The following is a 17155-nucleotide window of genomic DNA, read 5'->3' on the forward strand; positions in this document are numbered from 1 at the left end:
AGGGTAAGAAGAGAGGCAGGTGAAGTGATGCACCCATCATGCCTAGTGCCTACTGTACAAGCCTGTGGGGGCAGTGCTATGATCTGGGGTTGCTGCAGTTGGTCAGGTCTAGGTTCAGCAACATTGTGTGCCCAAAGAATGAGGTCAGCTGACTACCTGAATATACTGAATGACCAGGTTATTCCATCAATGGATTTTGTCTTCCCAAATGGAACGGGCATATTCCAAGATGACAATGCCAGGATTCATCGGGCTCACATTGTGAAAGAGTGGTTCAGGGAGCATGAGACATCTTTTTCACACATGGATTGGCCACCACAGAGTCCAGACCTTAACCCCATTGAGAATCTTTGGGATGTGCTGGAGAAGGCTTTCCACAATGGTCAGACTCCCCATCATCAATACAAGATCTTGGTGAAAGATTAATGCAACACTGGATGGAAATAAATCTTGTGACACTGCAGAAGCTTATTGAAACAATGCCACAGCGAATGCGGGCTGTAATCAAAGCTAAAGGCGGTCCAACAAAATATTAGAGAGTGTGACCATTTTTTGGTGCCAACTTTTTTTTTGGCCAGGCAGTGTATCTTTCTATATTTTATAAAATTTTCTCTATATCTTCAGGCAACTTTTATTCTAAAATTAGAAAGGGCCAACATCACAGTGATGAGGTGAGATAGGTTAGAAATGAGTTGCATTGTTTATACTACTTTTTTGAAAGTGTTGTTATGGTGCAGCTCTTACTTGTCTTGTGTCATCTGTGACTGCAGAGGAGATGCGGGGCATGGAGGAGGAGCCGAGCCACCTGAGCCTGGTGGTCTGCATAGACAAACTGACCAAGGTGTATAAGACCGGCAGCAAACTGGCCCTCAACAACCTGAGCCTCAACCTCTATGAAAACCAGGTGGTCTCCTTCCTGGGACACAATGGAGCTGGAAAAACCACCACCATGTAAGGAGGAAGCCAAACTGTGTTTTCTGCTTTAATGGAGCATCTCATTGGTTGTATTTATGTTGTGATTTAGTGAGAGTGAAGAAGCACACAAATCTGCAGCCAATATCAGATCACATCTTAGAACCAGTTAGAACATTGTGGTCAGGACTTTTTCCTGGATAGCCAACCCTGTGCAGACTGCTCTGCAGCCAGAGATTGGAGATGTTCACAAAGCATTTGGCAAATTATACAGAAATGTGTCAAAACACGACCACAGGCATAATAAAGACCTAAAAAAATCCAAAGAAGCATTATTCATAAATTCAAGAAAATTATGGACTTCCCTGACCACTCTCTTCATGACACTGTCTTGAGTAAGCAGAATATCATCAGTCAGAGGCTTCTTCAAATTCACTGTAACACAGACTGCTACAGGAGATCTTTGCTGCCAACAGCCATCATTGTCTACAATAACTCTTTGAAGAATTTGAATTGATATGAGTTACAAGAACACTTAATTTCCCTTTGGGATCAATAAAGTATTTTTGTTTTAAATATAATTTGAATTTGAAAAAGGCATGTTGTGTTTTTACTGTTGGATCAGGCAGCTTGGACAGCCCCTCATCCATTTCTTAGTTTGCTTCAAATGCTGCTTTAACATGACATCCTACAATAATTTCACTTTAATCGTCTGGTTAAAAGTCACAGTTTGTCCCTCATCAAAATAACCAGAATCATTAGATCGCTCATTTATTATTTTTCTTCCAACAAATCAGCCTCATGGGCCGTTTCAGTTCAGATTATTTATATTCAAACTACAATGATCAGACTATTTGCAATAAAACCATTTGGATGATTTATGGAAAAATACAGAATGAAGTCAATTATTTACACATCAGTCATTTGATCAGTCACTCCAGACTTGGGCTCATAGTGGCAGAACCCACAAACCATGTTTTCATGCGTGTCTTTGTCCTCATCAAAGGTCCATCCTGACAGGCTTGTTTCCTCCCACCTCCGGCTCTGCCACCATATACGGCCACGACATCCGCACCGAAATGGATCGGATCCGTCAGAACCTGGGCATGTGTCCTCAGCACAACGTTCTCTTTGATAAGCTCAGTGTAGAGGAGCACCTGTGGTTCTACTCCAGGCTCAAAGGCATGGCAGAGGATGACATCCGCAAGGAGATGGACAAGTCAGTACCAGCCTGCTGTGCCTGTGTAATTTTGGATATTTTAGTAACAACATCGCAATTATTAACTGACAGGACAAAATTGGTTCAGGATCAAGCAAAATTCAAACAATGAAACTTACCTAAAGTAAAATATATTTACAATAATATAACAACAACAAAAAAACAAGAAGGACTGAATGGGGGAGGGTTAAAATGGGGAAGGGGGTGATCAATAAGGATTAAATAAAAATGTCTATGAATCAGAGATAGGGTGAGAGACAGATGGCATCTGTATCGCTCATAGATCCTGCCATCCAATGAAATTCACATATGAAAGTCACGTGAATTTCATGGGATTTTTTTGTAAGGGCAGCTCAATTACAGGAAGATCAGTGAATCCAATGTGCAGGTAGGTTTTGCATACCAGGCATCGCGCTTGGTATGCACGCCTTAAAAATGGCTGCCATATTTTATAAAACGTCTTACTTCTGTTCTGCATCCAATAAGTTATTTTTTCTAGGGTTACACAGCTATTGATCTCACAAAGTCATTGTTTAATCGGAATGGGGGCGTCTGATTTCCATTTTGTTGCAATACATTTCTTAGCAATTGCCAGAAGAACTTCTGTAAGTTTCTTATCATAATTTGTCTCTAGATTGGAGTTTGTAAAGTTCCCCAATAAACAAATCTCCGGTTCTATTGGAATTGTGATACCATGAATGTCTGATAATGTTTCGCAAACTCCCTTCCAAAATCCCTGGAATCTAGAGCAGTGCCAGGTAAAACACAGAGGAGATACTGTATATTTGAATTATATTTATGTAATTTTTGTAGGGTAACGTATAACTAATGTAAAAAATTGAATTGTACTAGTCTAAACCAAACGTTTAGAGGTGACCCCTTCTCTGCACAAATTATTCCATAACTGCCTCTCAATAGATATTCCCAAATCCTTTTCCCATTTGATTCTGGAACTAACCATACCAGTTATAGTTAAAGTTCGCATGAGTGCTGTATAAACCCTTAAGATGATTTTACATAATGGCTGGCTGGCATGACGCATATCCTCAACGGGAGATGTGGACGGTAATTTCCAACTTTCTTTCTGATTAGTTCTTATAAAATCACGAAGTTGGAGGTAGCCAAAGAAATCTTTATCTGTCAAATTAAACTTCTCTTTTAACTGTTGTAGTGACATAAATACTAACTTTTTGTACCAGTGCTCCAATCGGCTAATTCCCTTCTCCTGCCAGGATCTAAAGTTACCAGACTGAAAAATCACTGTAAGGTAAAGGTAATTTTATTTACAGTATATAGCACATTTTCAGCAACAAGGCAATACAAAGTGCGTTACATTAAGTAAAAGGAAATACAAACAAAATAACAAACCAAAGGAAAGAGCAAAAGAAGAAAAAGCTAATAATGTTGATCCAAAGTAAATAAACTAGATACTCCTATTCAGGGTTGGTAGATAAGTATAAGTAAGTATCCTCTGGTCTAATTCCTTTTCTGGTTTAGAAGAATAGGAGTCTAAAAAGTAGTTGCTAAGGGAGTTTTTCTGGGTTCCAAGTTCTAATCCCTGTTCTGGCTTGCTAAATAAGTGTAAGTAAGTAAGTATTCTCTGGACTTTCTAAGTGTGCTCTAAATTTGTAAAAGTAATGAGTACTCCACAGTTTCTAAGTAATAATAAAAACTAAATGTTCCTGTTCTGGAAGATTTTTTTCTGGATTCTAAGTTTGTTCTAATTCCTTTTCTGGGTTGCAATAATAGGAGTCTCTCTGCATCTAAATAGTGAGTACTCTACAGTTTCTAAAAAATAAGCTAAAGAGTGATTAATTAACTAATAAACTAGAGTCTCTGGATTCCAAGTTTGTTCTAATTCCTTTTCTGGGTTAAAAGTGAGTACTCCACAGTTTGTAACAAAATTAAAAATTTAAATAAAAAACAGGGAAAGGACACATTAGGGCACATGACAACATTCAGACAAAACAAAGGGCAAAACAAAGACATGAGTGAAGTGAAGGTGGTGACATCACAGGGCCATGAAACCATGTTGCTCAGCCTCCCGGCAGAAGTCCGATAAGATGTTGTTATCAAGACATGTCCTTGGGAGTGCTCAGCTCCACAGCTGCATGGATAACAGGAGGAGGTGAGGTGGGAAGGAGCGTTATGTTTACATATCTTCAAGGAGATTAGAAATATGCAGCCGTTCCAAGGCAACATGGGGAAAGCCAATTCAGATACAGAATGTCTTAGGTCGGGTAGATTATAAATTTCAATCTTCCCTAAAGTCTCTCCGATACATCTCAGTTCCCAATTATCCAAATTAGTTTGGTCATTCCACTGAGCCGAAACTAGCAACTTCTCCAAGATCGATTTCATTCCGTTAGTGAGTTTTAGAGTCCTCAGCTGGGCTGCAAGTCTCAGCAAGACTTACATCCAACTTGCGTCTCTGTCCACACCAACAGTCTGAGTGTTCGCTAGTTCGGCCAAGTCCGTCACAAACTTGTCGATAAGCTAGGTATCCGCAAGCTCCAAACAGCAGAAATCCTGTTATCACACTGCCGAGTGTGTCCCCGCAGGACAAGAGGGCTCTCCTGTGCCCAGTCTTCTCGTCGAGAAAATTGTATCAATTGCATGGAGAGGCCGGTTGACCAGATCCATAATTTGTAGATTTGGAGGATGTGCAAAGAAAGGCTTCAAAAATATAGAAAAAGACAGGACAAAAACAGAGCAAGCAGGGCAGGCAAGGGTAGGGAGGGAGCAGAGGAAAAAAGCGTCTGCCTTCATTGAGACCGGTGAAATGCCAAGTCCATCAAAATGGTAGCAGTCCTTTTCCCCACAAAGAAAAGGACTAGGGGAAAGAAAACCTTTTAGCTTAAACATTTCACAAAGTTTATACCAAATTTGAATTGACTGTATTATTAAAGAATTATCAGTTACATTTTTGATAGTTTTCTCATCCCATTTATAATGCAAATTTATTGGTATTCCTTCTTTTATCTCTGTTGTTTCAATTTTGAGCCATGAGGGGAGAGCCTGCAAACCAAACATCTGTGCCAAGAACCTAAACTGAGCCACATAATAGTACAATTGAAAATTAGGGAGCAGAAATAATTTGGCCCCTCAGAAATGCTTTTAATGTGTCCCAAAAAATAAAAATATTTGGAGCAGATGAACTATTTGTTAAAATGAAGAAATTAATTTTTTCCCTAATGAAAATACAGAATTCAGGTTGTTTTAAGAGTGTAAAGTTGAGCCTTCATCTGTACTTTTCTTCTACCTAGTCAGGGACAGACACCGACATCACCAATGGACAGTGATAACTAAGTAATCTTGGAAGGTATTCACTATCTATCACTCGATGAAATATCTGACTGGAGATCAAAAAATTATCTATTCGGGTATTGGTATTGTGTGGATGCGAATAAAATGAATAATCTATCCTGTGGATGCATCCGCCTCTAGGCATCTGTTAGATTTAAATCTTCTATAAATGAGATTATTTTAGCTCATTTAGGGAGGAGACAGGGTCTGAAGATCTATCAAGCACTGTATCTAAACAGAAGTTAAAGTCCCGTCCCACCACTAGAAACCCTGGTGATTGGAAGACCTGACACATCACCCCAGTTGGCTCCCTTTAGCTCAGAGAATGAACTATAAAATACTGTTAGTTTCTAAATCACTGAAGGGTTTAGCACCACAATATATTAAAGATCTGCTGTTGTTGTATCAACCTTTCAAACATCTCAGGTCTTCTGGTTCTTTTTCTGCTTTGCATCCACAGAACCAGAACCAAACATGGAGAAGCAGCATTCAGCTTCTATGCATTACAAATCTGCATCAAACTTCCAGAAAACTGTAGAACAGTGGAAACAGAGTGCCTTCAAATGTAGACTAAAAACCCACTTGTTCAGAGTTCATTTGAGATTGGATTACAGCTTTCTATGACTTTTTTTATTTTGTTACTGGACTGTAATGTTTCTATTTTAGTAGTTTGTTGTGGTCTGTTTTAATCATCTAAAGCACTTTGCTCCTGAAATGTGCTACATAGATAAACTTGACTTGATTGTGTGTGTGTGTGGGGTGTGCGTGCGCTTGTGGGCTTGCGTGCGTGTGTGTGTTCAGAATGATTGTGGACCTGGAGCTATCTAACAAGCGACACAGCTTGGTTCAGACCCTGTCAGGTGGGATGAAGAGGAAGCTGTCAGTGGCCATTGCCTTCGTAGGCGGCTCCAGAGCCGTCATCCTGGACGAGCCCACTGCGGGGGTGGATCCTTATGCCCGCAGGGCCATCTGGGACCTGATCCTCAAGTACAAACAGGGTGAGTGGATCTTAAAGCAGTCTTAATTCCATCCAACCTAATATTTAAAGTGCTGTAACATTAGCTGTGTGTGGGTGTGTGTGTAACTGCTGACTTAAACTCCAGGGGATCAGCCTCATTAAGTGTTGTCTGACTTCCTGTTCTTCATGTGTAGTGAAGTCCTCCTGGCTCAGAGTTTTATGGGGTCGTATTGTAGTTTAGATCCTGTTTGCCATTGACAACATTGACTAATGCTAATGTTTCCTGTAATGCTCCACATGTGTTTTCAAAGCTTCGCTGTCAATGTTCCTCCTGTCCTTTAACGTGTTGCTGTCAGTAATTATCTGTGTTTGTACGGCTGTTGCAGGCCGGACCATCCTGCTGTCCACCCATCATATGGACGAAGCCGATCTTTTGGGAGATCGCATTGCCATCATCTCGCATGGAAAGCTTAAGTGCTGTGGAACACCACTTTTCCTGAAGAGCACATATGGAGATGGATACAAACTGACACTGGTGAAAAAGCAAAGTGAAGGCAGAGGTGTGTATCTACAGCCCTTATTTCTTTAGATTTTCCTTCCAAGTAACCTCACAGTCCCATAATCTTTTAAAGAGGGCTTGCTCAACAGTTTTCTATGAAACTTGACTGCTTGTGGAATTAAGTAGTCAGGTAATGTACTCTTTCCTAGTACATTAGCTGATTGTTTCCAAAAGCAAACAAAAGGGTTTGGAAACCCAAAGTATGAGAATCTTTCCACAATGTAAAGACTTTTGGAAAGTCTTTAAGACTTTTCCTGATATTTGTAAGTGCAGTTTTAACAACATCTAGTTTAAAATTTCTTTTATAAGAAATGCTTCTATCCCCAGGATCACAGACATGAATACATAGATGCCTCCTCGAGCTGCTCGGCCTGTGGCATATCTTCCGCTAAGCTAATACAAGTAAATGGACAGAACTTTCTAAAGTGCTGTTCTACAAAGTATTTTAAGTTAACACCTGTCACTGATACATTCTCTCTCACACTAATATGTTTGAGAATCAAAGAAAGCACTAAATACAACATTTCTAACTTTTTGATGCGATTAATTGTTTTGGAGGCTTTCTGAATAAAGAGCACAACATTTGTATTTGATACAACATATTCTGACCAATCACTTTTATTTAGACATTGATGAACAGACACACAGCTTTACAGAGGTGTGTTCATGAACATATTTTCATGATTCCATAATTTAATGTTCATTTGTCATTTCAAGATATGAAAAAAGAAAATGCTCCTTTTAATTTTTAGGTATTTTATTATAAAAACAATAAACTTTGATAAATCAGTCATTGTCAAACATCAGCTACATACTTATCTTACTTTTTTTTTGGGAAAAAAATATTTAATTACAGTATGATATGTCTATGCTATTGACAGCATAGACAATGCCCTAATACTTCAGACTGAGATATTTCACTTAAAACACACAAAAAGTGAAAAAAAGAGTACATTAAAATACAGATATATTTATGTTATACTACCAACACAGGACACAGGCAGGGCTTTGGTCTGCTGGTCAAACTCGGAGAAGTCCAGTGAGTTCTGAGACGTCCTGGTACACAGGCTAAAGCCAAGGATAAAAGAGAAATGATTTAACAGTGTAATAGAAAATTCATCCCTGATTCTTCACATTCTGAAAAAACAAATTTTCAGCATATTGGGCCATTGACTTGTAGAATCTGTACAGCATAGTTGTGACATTGTGGAAATGAGCTGTGAAACAGAGACTGAAGACCAGCAGCTCCAGCTCTCGTCCTGTCTGACCTTTCCTCACAAAATCCTCCAGTTATTAATGCACTTCCATTCTAACAGCAGTTTCTCATTAGCACTCTCTCATTAGAAAACTTACACAGTATGAAAAAATTTAGCTAAGCTAAGAAAATTATAACCAGAGTAGTTACTTTGGGCCAATTTAGTTACATAGGAAATATTTCTTGGTTGTTTTTTTCTTTGCAGAGCTTCTGGCTGCAAAGTGACAAAATTCGGCTTGCAGCATAATGCTATTGTTCTTTCATTCGTACCTGTAAAAGGTAATGCCAGTGGATAGTTTGTATCATAAAACTATTGAAACAAGTCCACGCAGGATATGAATTATGGACCTCTGACCACTCTACTGCCACACTGAAGATGGCGGCGACTTAATGTAGGGCTCAGCGCTCATTGATGCATCTACGTATTCATGTCTATGTTCAGGATCTCCTGCTTTGCTTTGGTAAAATCATTGCTGCTGTAGGTAACTGTCTCTGTGAGGTGTCAAGCCCCTCCTCCTTGCTCTCTGCTGTGATACAGCTCCGCCCCCACAACAGAGGCTGCTGTGAATGCTAAGGCTAGTTAGCATGGCCACCGATGACGACTGATAAATGGCTCTCCTGTATTGTTAGGTTGTCCCTGCCGTTAGCACAGCTGCAGCAGCACAAAATGAGCTGGGGAGTAGAGTGAGCAGCACTTACAGAAGCTTGATTGACACTGCCAAGCTCTTCTTCATGTCTCTGGTTGTTTCTGACTGGGAGTGATGTATTTATGCATATGATAGTAAGACCCCAGAGAGGAGGCAGAAGAGCTTTCACACATTATCAGTCCCACGTTTTTATAAGTTACCTATTGCAACTTTAACATAATATTATTGTTGATGTTGCTTTAAAATAAACTCCAACTTTCCTTTCAGTGTAAAAAAAAAAAAGACAACCTAATTCCACATGATCAAGCTGCAAGCCATGCTTAAACCTTGCTGTCCTGATCCTGATTGAGTTCATATTCTTCCTGCCACATTTGATTTGTTGAACCTGGATGCTTGATTCATTGGGTTACTGTTAGACTACATATCAGTTGCAGTCCTTGTGGTGTGCTTTTACCAGTCTTTGTGTCTTGGTTTGATCCTCCAGGCCAGGGCAGCCAGCCCAAGTCTCCCTCCTCTTCATCTCCATCCTCTTCGCTGTCACCCTGCTCAGAAACTCAGGTCACTGAGTTTATTCAGCAGTTTGTGGCTACCTGCCTGCTGGTGTCCGACTCCAACACTGAGCTCTCCTATGTCCTGCCCTCCGAATCAGTCAAGAAGGGCTGCTTTGAGAGGCTGTTCCAGGTACAAACCAGCTCCACATGGAGTCAACAGGGTCTGTGAAAATGTGCAGATTTCTTCCAGACAGACTGCATGAGGATCAACCTTTAGTTAGCTGAGTTTAGTACCAAAATGTTTGAGCTATCCTTCTGCCGCAATGCTTTTTTTGTTTTGTTTTAGATATTATTTGAGAAGAATGCAGATAAATTCCAGCCACAACTCAGCACTATATTCTCTAGATTGAGCAGAATTTATTTGTAGAATTTGAACAGATCGTATCAAGTTGTATGAGCAGCATAATGTCTGATGAATTTGGGGAAGCAGAGTATATTTCCCACCCAGCAAGAGCTTTTTTTTTCTTTAACATGTTCTGACCATGTATGTGTGTGTGGTGTGTGTGTGCCATGTATTTGATGCATTGTGGGGACCAAAACCTGGTCCGCACAAGGAGAAACGCTGTTTTTAGGTTAGGGGTTAGGTTTAGGACTAGAGTGTTAGGCTGGTTAGGGTTAGGCTGTAGAAATGCATGGAAGTCGCTAGAAAGTCCCCACAAAGATAGCTTGACAAACGTGTGTGTGTGTGTGCATGTTTTATTATAAAGTAAAGGTCAATGTGATTTTATTTATTTAGCACATTTTCAACAACAAGGCAGTTCAAAGTACTTTGCATGAATTAGAAGGAAATGGAAACAAAACATCAGAACCAAAAGAAAGACACAGGGGTAACAAAAAAGCTAAATGTTGGTTGTTTGATTCTTTTTCAGGTTTGCTAAGTACTCCACCATTTATAAACTAATAGGAGTTTCTCTAGGTCTTGCTCTGATATTATATTATAAAGCTAAATGGTGGTCTAAAGTAAAAAGTAATTAAGCTTGGAAATGCTCTTCTGGTGATAATAACAATAAGAAGAAGAATAAACAGACAGATAGGGTGTTAAAATGACACAACAGGAAGCATAACGAAAACCCCAGCATATGTAGCAACACTCTAGCGTCCAGCGAAAGGTGGTGAAAATCAGGGAATGTGTATCTGTACCCTTGAGATATGTATGTGCAGTAAATCCATGAACCCTGTCCAGCCAGCTCCTCCCAGGCTAAAGTCTCTGATACAGTGGTCTTACCTAAGAGCAAGTCGTTGGGAGCAATCTGCTCCACAGTTGCATGGATGTCTTGAGGAAGGGAACAAGGTGGGAAGAAGCATCTTGTTTACAAATCATCCAGGACATTTGAGATAGTCAGCCAAGGCCGACACAGACACAGTTCAGATACAGACAATATTCTTTCAATCGGGCAGACTTTTTTAATTTCCATCTGCCTTAAAGTCTCCTGGTGCATCTCTGTTGATTCCAATCATTCAAATTAGTATGGCCATTCCCACCGGACCGAACTAGCAACTTCTCTAAGATTGATTCCATCCTGCTAGTGAGCTGCAGGACCTGCACCCGGGCTAGAAATTTCTGCAAGAATCGGCATCCATAGCATATTAGTCTGAGCGTTCATCAGAAGGCCAATCCATCACACTGATCAGGCAGCTTGACAACAGCTGAACAGCTGCCGACATCTTCTGAATTTGTTGATATGCCAGGTATCTGCCAGCACCAACCAGCAGAAATCCTGTTATCCTGTTATCTACAGTACTTTGCTCGCTCGTCTTGTTGAGAAAATGTGATCAATTGCATTGATCAACTTATAAGATTAATTAATAGAAATAGCTTTGGGTCTATCTCAAAGACAACGGACATGGAGTTTGTCAGGTTTGTGATTGATTTGGCGAGTAACAAAAGTGAAGCCACTTGTGTAAATAAACATGTTTGGGTCCAGTCTATCTGATTGTTGTTTTTTTCTAATATTTTTTTTAGAAATAAAATATATAGATTTTGGTGGGAATTTAATTAGGAAGAAATATTGTAAAAAAAAAAATCACAGTGGCAATTGCGAAAAGAAAGGAAAAGAGCAAAAAGGGAAGAGAGGTAGGGCATAAAGTTAAAAGGGCTAGAAATACAGACAGACAGCAAAAGGTTTGACCATCAATCATAATAAAGTCAGATAGTTTTATTTATTTAGAACCATACTGTATGTGTGTTTGCAGGCTTTGGAGCAGAGCCTGACTGGCCTGGCTCTGACCAGCTTTGGAGTGATGGACACCACGCTGGAGGAAGTGTTCCTCAAAGTCTCTGAGGAGGACCAGTCTCTGGACAACAGTGACGCTGGTCAGACTGCACTTCTTCAGTCTCCACTCAACTTTTCCTCCTGCAGGCTGAGTAACCTGGGGTTTCCCATCTGTCTGCAGACATGAAGAGCTCACCTGGGGGCAGCTCACTGGGGAAGCTGTCAGTGGGATCAGGGGCTCAGGATGGACTAGCGCCTGAGACCGGACCCTCGCTGCACAGTGAGAAGTCTGAGGTTGAGCTGAGTAATCTGGTGCAGTGCTCCAGGCTCAGCCAGAGCCAGGTGTCACTGAAATCCTCCTCGTCTGTGGGCTCGGTGCGTGGAGACGAGGGGGGGCTGTATGCAGACTTCTATGGGGATTATTGCCCTCTGTTTGAGAACGGCCAGGAGTCGGACTCTGCCAGCCTGAGAGGTCAGCTCAAGTTCTGTCTCACTGTAGAGGGAAGCAGAGATGGAAGGAGAAAATGATCCACTCACCGTCCAATTGTTGTTGTTTTTTTTGTGGGGTTTTTTTGCTTTAAAAAGAACAAACCAAAGAGTCAGATTTCCTGAATGAAAAAGAAGAAAATGTCTCTTAATTCACACATTTCTAGTTGGATTTTATTGTTTACACCATTGTGTCCCTCTTCCCTGCAGGCGATCCAGAAAATCCCACCTCCCCAGACCTGGAAGACCTGGAGGGGCAGGGCAGCTTCAAGCTGGAGGGGTGGTGGCTGAAACTGAGTCAGTTTCATGGCCTCATCATAAAGAGGTTCCACTGTGCCAAGAGAAACACCAAGGGCCTCTTCTCCCAGATCCTCCTGCCTGCTTTCTTTGTCTGTGTTGCTATGACTGTGGCCTTATCCGTGCCAGAGATCGGTGAGCTCTTCCTTTCAGTTAGAATCAATAATCTGTGATCCAGCCTTTATTGCTGGCTGTGCTGTAGGTGGTTAAAACATGTGATGAAGGCTGGGTCTTGTTGTGTTTCACAGGAGATCTACCACCGCTCATCTTGTCTCCTTCTCAGTATCATAACTACACCCAGCCCAGAGGCAACTTCATCCCCTACGCCAACGAAGACAGGCCCCAGTACAGGTAACAGCAGCTATGGTTCTTACAAGAATGGTGCCTGGACTAGCTCCTCCTGCTGCATTCCAACCTTTTAAAATGAAAGTAATTATATAATTGGGGGATTTTTTGTTTTGTTTCTGTAGCTATGGGGGAATAGAAAGTGGCAAATTCATGGAATATATAAAAACACACAGGACCCGTATTTCTCACTGCTCCTGGCCAAATGGGAGAAGATTTTAATTGCACATCTGCGAATAAACAATAAGTAAACAGAAATAACACATCTTGCACAAATATATACAATCTCCCAACTTTTGCTGGTTATATGCTTACATACATCTCAGACAGGTTTGAATGACCTTGATAAATAGCTTTATCAAGTGGTTATTCGTCATCTTTTCAAAAAGAAATTATATTGAATGCTGCTTCTCCATGTTTGGTTCTGGGGATGCAGAACAGAAAAAGAGCCAGAAGACCTGAGATGTTTGAAAAGTTGATACAACAGCAGCAGATCTTTAATATATTGTGGTGCTAAACCATTCAGTGATTTATAAACTAACAGTATTTTGTAGTTTATTCTATGAGCAACAGGGAGCCAGTGGAAGGACTTTAAAATGGGCTCTGAGGCTCCTGGTGACATCGTAATGTAGAGCTTTTTTATCATCTGCTTAATTATGGTATCTAATCTTATTTCCTGTTATAACTTGAGCTAGTGGGATCATGTAGATATTTTAATAAGAGGGATCCTAGGATTGAGCCAAGTATAAGTGAAGCAGTGTGCTGTGTAACTGTCTGGTTCTTGGAACTGCAGGAGTACGCTGTCACCAGATGCCAGGCCGCACAAGATCATCAACACCCTCCGACTTCCCTCAGGTGTGGGGGCAACATGTGTCCTTAAGACCCCCTTCAACAGCACCCTGGACCAGCTGGCCCAGACCCTCAACCCCAGTGCCAACAACTCCAAGACCCTGGCTGCCCAGTACTTTGACTCTATGTGTCTGGACTCCTTCACCCAGGGGGTCCCCCTCTCCAACTTCGTGCCCCCGCCACCTTCCCCAGCTCCCTCAGATGACCCAGACCCTCATTTTATTGCCCCTACAACCACAATTCACGGTGAGTCTTAGTCCAGAGTGTGTGCATTCCTCTTTTGAATCTCACAATACTGAGATATTCAGCTGCAACATAAAGACCAATGTTTGACTCAAGCAGGGTCGGCCCAAGGCATAAGCAAACTAAGGCCACTAAGGGGTCCCCTCAGTGGAGTTGATTTTTATTTATCTTTTTTTAGTATCATATTTTTCGGACTATAAGGCGCACCGGATTATAAGACGCAGTATCAGTGAACGGATCTATTTTCATATATAAGAAACATAAAGCGAAACAAAATACGGTAGTCGGATAGGTCAGACTTTATTCAAATCATTAACAATAACTATCAATATTACACAAAAAAGTACACTCCCTTTTTCAATCATTCATCTTCTACGAATCCATCAAATTCCTCGTCTTCGGTGTCGGAATTCAACAGTTGGGCGATAGCTGCATCAAGCAAGCCCGGATTCCTCTCGTCATCATCGGATTCAGTCTCATTGCTGTCGCTTGGCTGTTCATTGATGATTCCGGCCTTTGTGAAAGCTTGAACGACAGTTTTGCCACCTCAAAACAAGTCTGTCTAGACAGCATAGAAAGCTGACTGCATGAGGTTTCTGAGCAGCAGCAATTATGCTTCGACAGTCAAGGGGAGTGACTTTGTCTCTTACCAAAGTTGTAATAAAACATAGGGTACACTGTTCATACATAAGGCGCACCGGAATATAAGGCTCATTGCTGATTTTTTTGCAAATCTAGGGATTTTATGTGAGCCTTATAGTCCGAAAAATACGGTAATAATTTCTATGTCATTATAATTTCAAAAACACACAATTTCACTATGAACTGATTTGTTTTTACAATAATATATATTTGATAATGTATGTAGAAATTATTACTTTATGGATAAAAAGAAAAATAAATTTCTCTTGGGGGGCCACTGGTCACCAGGGGCTTTGACGGTAACACCAGTGCATCCAAACGTCCAAAGCTCCGGTCAGAAGTTAAGTAAGCAAAACAATGTCTCAAAAAAGGACTTATACTTCAGGGAGGGAGGAAAGAAAGAGGAAGAATAGAAAAAGCCAAGATAAAGGTTTGATTTAATGTGTCTTGGTAATGTAATGTAAAAGATTTATAAAACTGCTAATAGAATATTAGCTTGATAGCGACCTGGAACGTGAAACAGCCAAACATTTATGCTAGGGTCTTTGTGTTTATGTGAAACTGAGTTTAAACTTTAAATGAGTTGATTCTCATGGTTGGCTCTGGATATTTCTGAGGTATTTTTGGCTTTAAAACGGCGTGTTTGATAACATTTGATAACAATAATTAAAACTTCTCAATGTTTGACATTTTCTAGCAAAATGTTTTTACGTCAGGCTACATAGCTGCTACATCGATGAGCTGCTCTATGCTGTAGTTGGGGACGTGTTGTTTGCTGCTGAGCATAATCATTTTGTGGCTAAAACAAACATTATCTTTACATCAACTTCTAAGTTATGAGAAACTTCTGTTAAAATCATTTGAAGGCTCAGAATCAGTCCAGTACCGGTACCGGTCCACATTCTCAGGGGAGAAAGACTCACCGGGTTAAATTTTTAGTTATTGGCGTAACGCTTAAGAGAAATTTATTTAATCAAAAAATGACATGAATATGTCACATGTAAGTATCGGCCGATCATGATCCCCCAAAATTAAGGAAATCGGCCCCCAGAAATCAACTGGTTGATAAATCAGTTGGCCAATAAATGTATCCTATATTATACATGTATATAATGTAAACAGCACTGCCAGAGATGCAATACGTTTATAGCAGGTGTGTGAATGATTTAATGATCGGGCTGCTGATTGCAGCCAGTCCACATTGTTAGCAGAACTAGAGGGCCCCAAAACCACATTTCGCTTAGGACCCCGTGGAGGCTTGGGCCGGCCCTGGACTCAAGTAAAGATTCTGTAGAGCTTTAACAGGGAGCATTATGCAAAATACATTTTTTCAGCTTTATATGTTAATCCCTCATCAAAAACATACCTGAAGTGTTGCTCAGATTCTTTCATGCATGTTTGAGAAATCTTTGAATCTCCCATGGCAACCATTCAGGGGAGCCTTAACACCTGTTCATAAAAGCCCCACCTGTTTGCCCAAAGTTTGCCCTTAGAGCTGCAGTCACCAGCCAAGCTTCTTGCCCACTCAGCTCCTTCACACTAGTGGCAGCGGTCATTAGCAAACACTTGGTGGAAGTGCATTTCTGCTGAGCTCATCATACAAACTCCTACTCAGCGCAACGCTCCTATGAACAGTTCTTAACGGCATCATGGAAGAGCATTGTCATAATGAAGTCCTGAAGGAGTGTTGGAAAGGGTACAATCTTCTTAAAGAGTCAGAGTCCAATTTTAAGGAGTCGGATACGACTATGATGTGAAGTCAAATTACATTTAAGTCATGTTTGACATATACAGCATTTTCCTAACAACTTTAGGTATTACTGGATTGTGCTATAAAAAGGCACTATGTGCCTGGAAAATACATAATACTCCTTTAATAATAAGAGTTACTGACATTCAGTAGCCGAGCTACGCAGTGAAGCTAGAGCTGAAATATTAAAAAGGCATGAAACTGAGATAAAGTTGAATTTTGGGATCCTGGCTGCATGATTTCAGGTCCTAAGGACACAATTGCTGAATAGTGCAATGATAGTGGTTATGACTGAACTGCATGTTTCCGACTCTTTTCTTTCTTTTTCATCTATACAACTTTAGAGTTTTAGCACATCAGCCATACATACAGAGTAGGCATTAAGAGTAGTTAAAGGCCATGTAATTGACCATGCACAGTGTGACTGCATTGCAAATTTCAGACCAAATATTCCAACAATCTCTTGTGACTGAATGACTTTACTAACTACAATAGCACACTTTTCACCCACTTTTCATTTTCATTTCCAATATCACAACTTCCCACCCTGCTGCATGAGGTCAAGCATCACTGGCTCAGGTTCAGTAGGACTCCATCTAACTGACCAAATATGTTATTGGTTTGTAGACTGTGGATCCAGGAAGGAAGTGTAATGTCCTGCCAATATTGCATCCAAGAAATCTGTTGCAACTTTGATATTGTAAATATTTCATTTTCAAAAATAATTTTGATTTAGCTTTTTGTGCTGCCAATTTAAACAGCTTTGTGGTAACAGAAGACTAAATGGATCCAGTTACCTGAACATTAGTTCCACACATTTCTTTTACAAACATTAAGTGACTGATCTTCACAGGTTATAACTTGATATTATGATAGAGGATAATATTGATATTATGATATTATGATAGAAGAACTGGTAAAGA

At 40.5% G+C, this 17155-nt stretch overlaps 1 protein-coding gene across 6 annotated transcripts in view; it reads left to right on the forward strand.

The window, feature by feature from the left end:
* The window catches only part of abca2 (ATP-binding cassette, sub-family A (ABC1), member 2), a 180724-nt gene that overhangs the window by 131692 nt on the left and 31877 nt on the right, over positions 1–17155 (forward strand). For all 6 annotated transcript variants that reach the window (XM_032577521.1, XM_032577517.1, XM_032577519.1 and 3 more), the window contains 10 exons: positions 771–951; positions 1919–2131; positions 6239–6435; positions 6782–6955; positions 9341–9537; positions 11601–11721; positions 11802–12092; positions 12317–12538; positions 12652–12754; positions 13542–13843. In XM_032577521.1, coding sequence (XP_032433412.1) covers positions 771–951; positions 1919–2131; positions 6239–6435; positions 6782–6955; positions 9341–9537; positions 11601–11721; positions 11802–12092; positions 12317–12538; positions 12652–12754; positions 13542–13843 — 2001 coding nt within the window. The remainder of the gene's footprint in view (positions 1–770; positions 952–1918; positions 2132–6238; positions 6436–6781; positions 6956–9340; positions 9538–11600; positions 11722–11801; positions 12093–12316; positions 12539–12651; positions 12755–13541; positions 13844–17155) is intronic.

Source organism: Xiphophorus hellerii, chromosome 12 (genome assembly GCF_003331165.1).
Source record: "Xiphophorus hellerii strain 12219 chromosome 12, Xiphophorus_hellerii-4.1, whole genome shotgun sequence".
NCBI classification, from domain to species: Eukaryota; Metazoa; Chordata; class Actinopteri; order Cyprinodontiformes; family Poeciliidae; genus Xiphophorus; species Xiphophorus hellerii.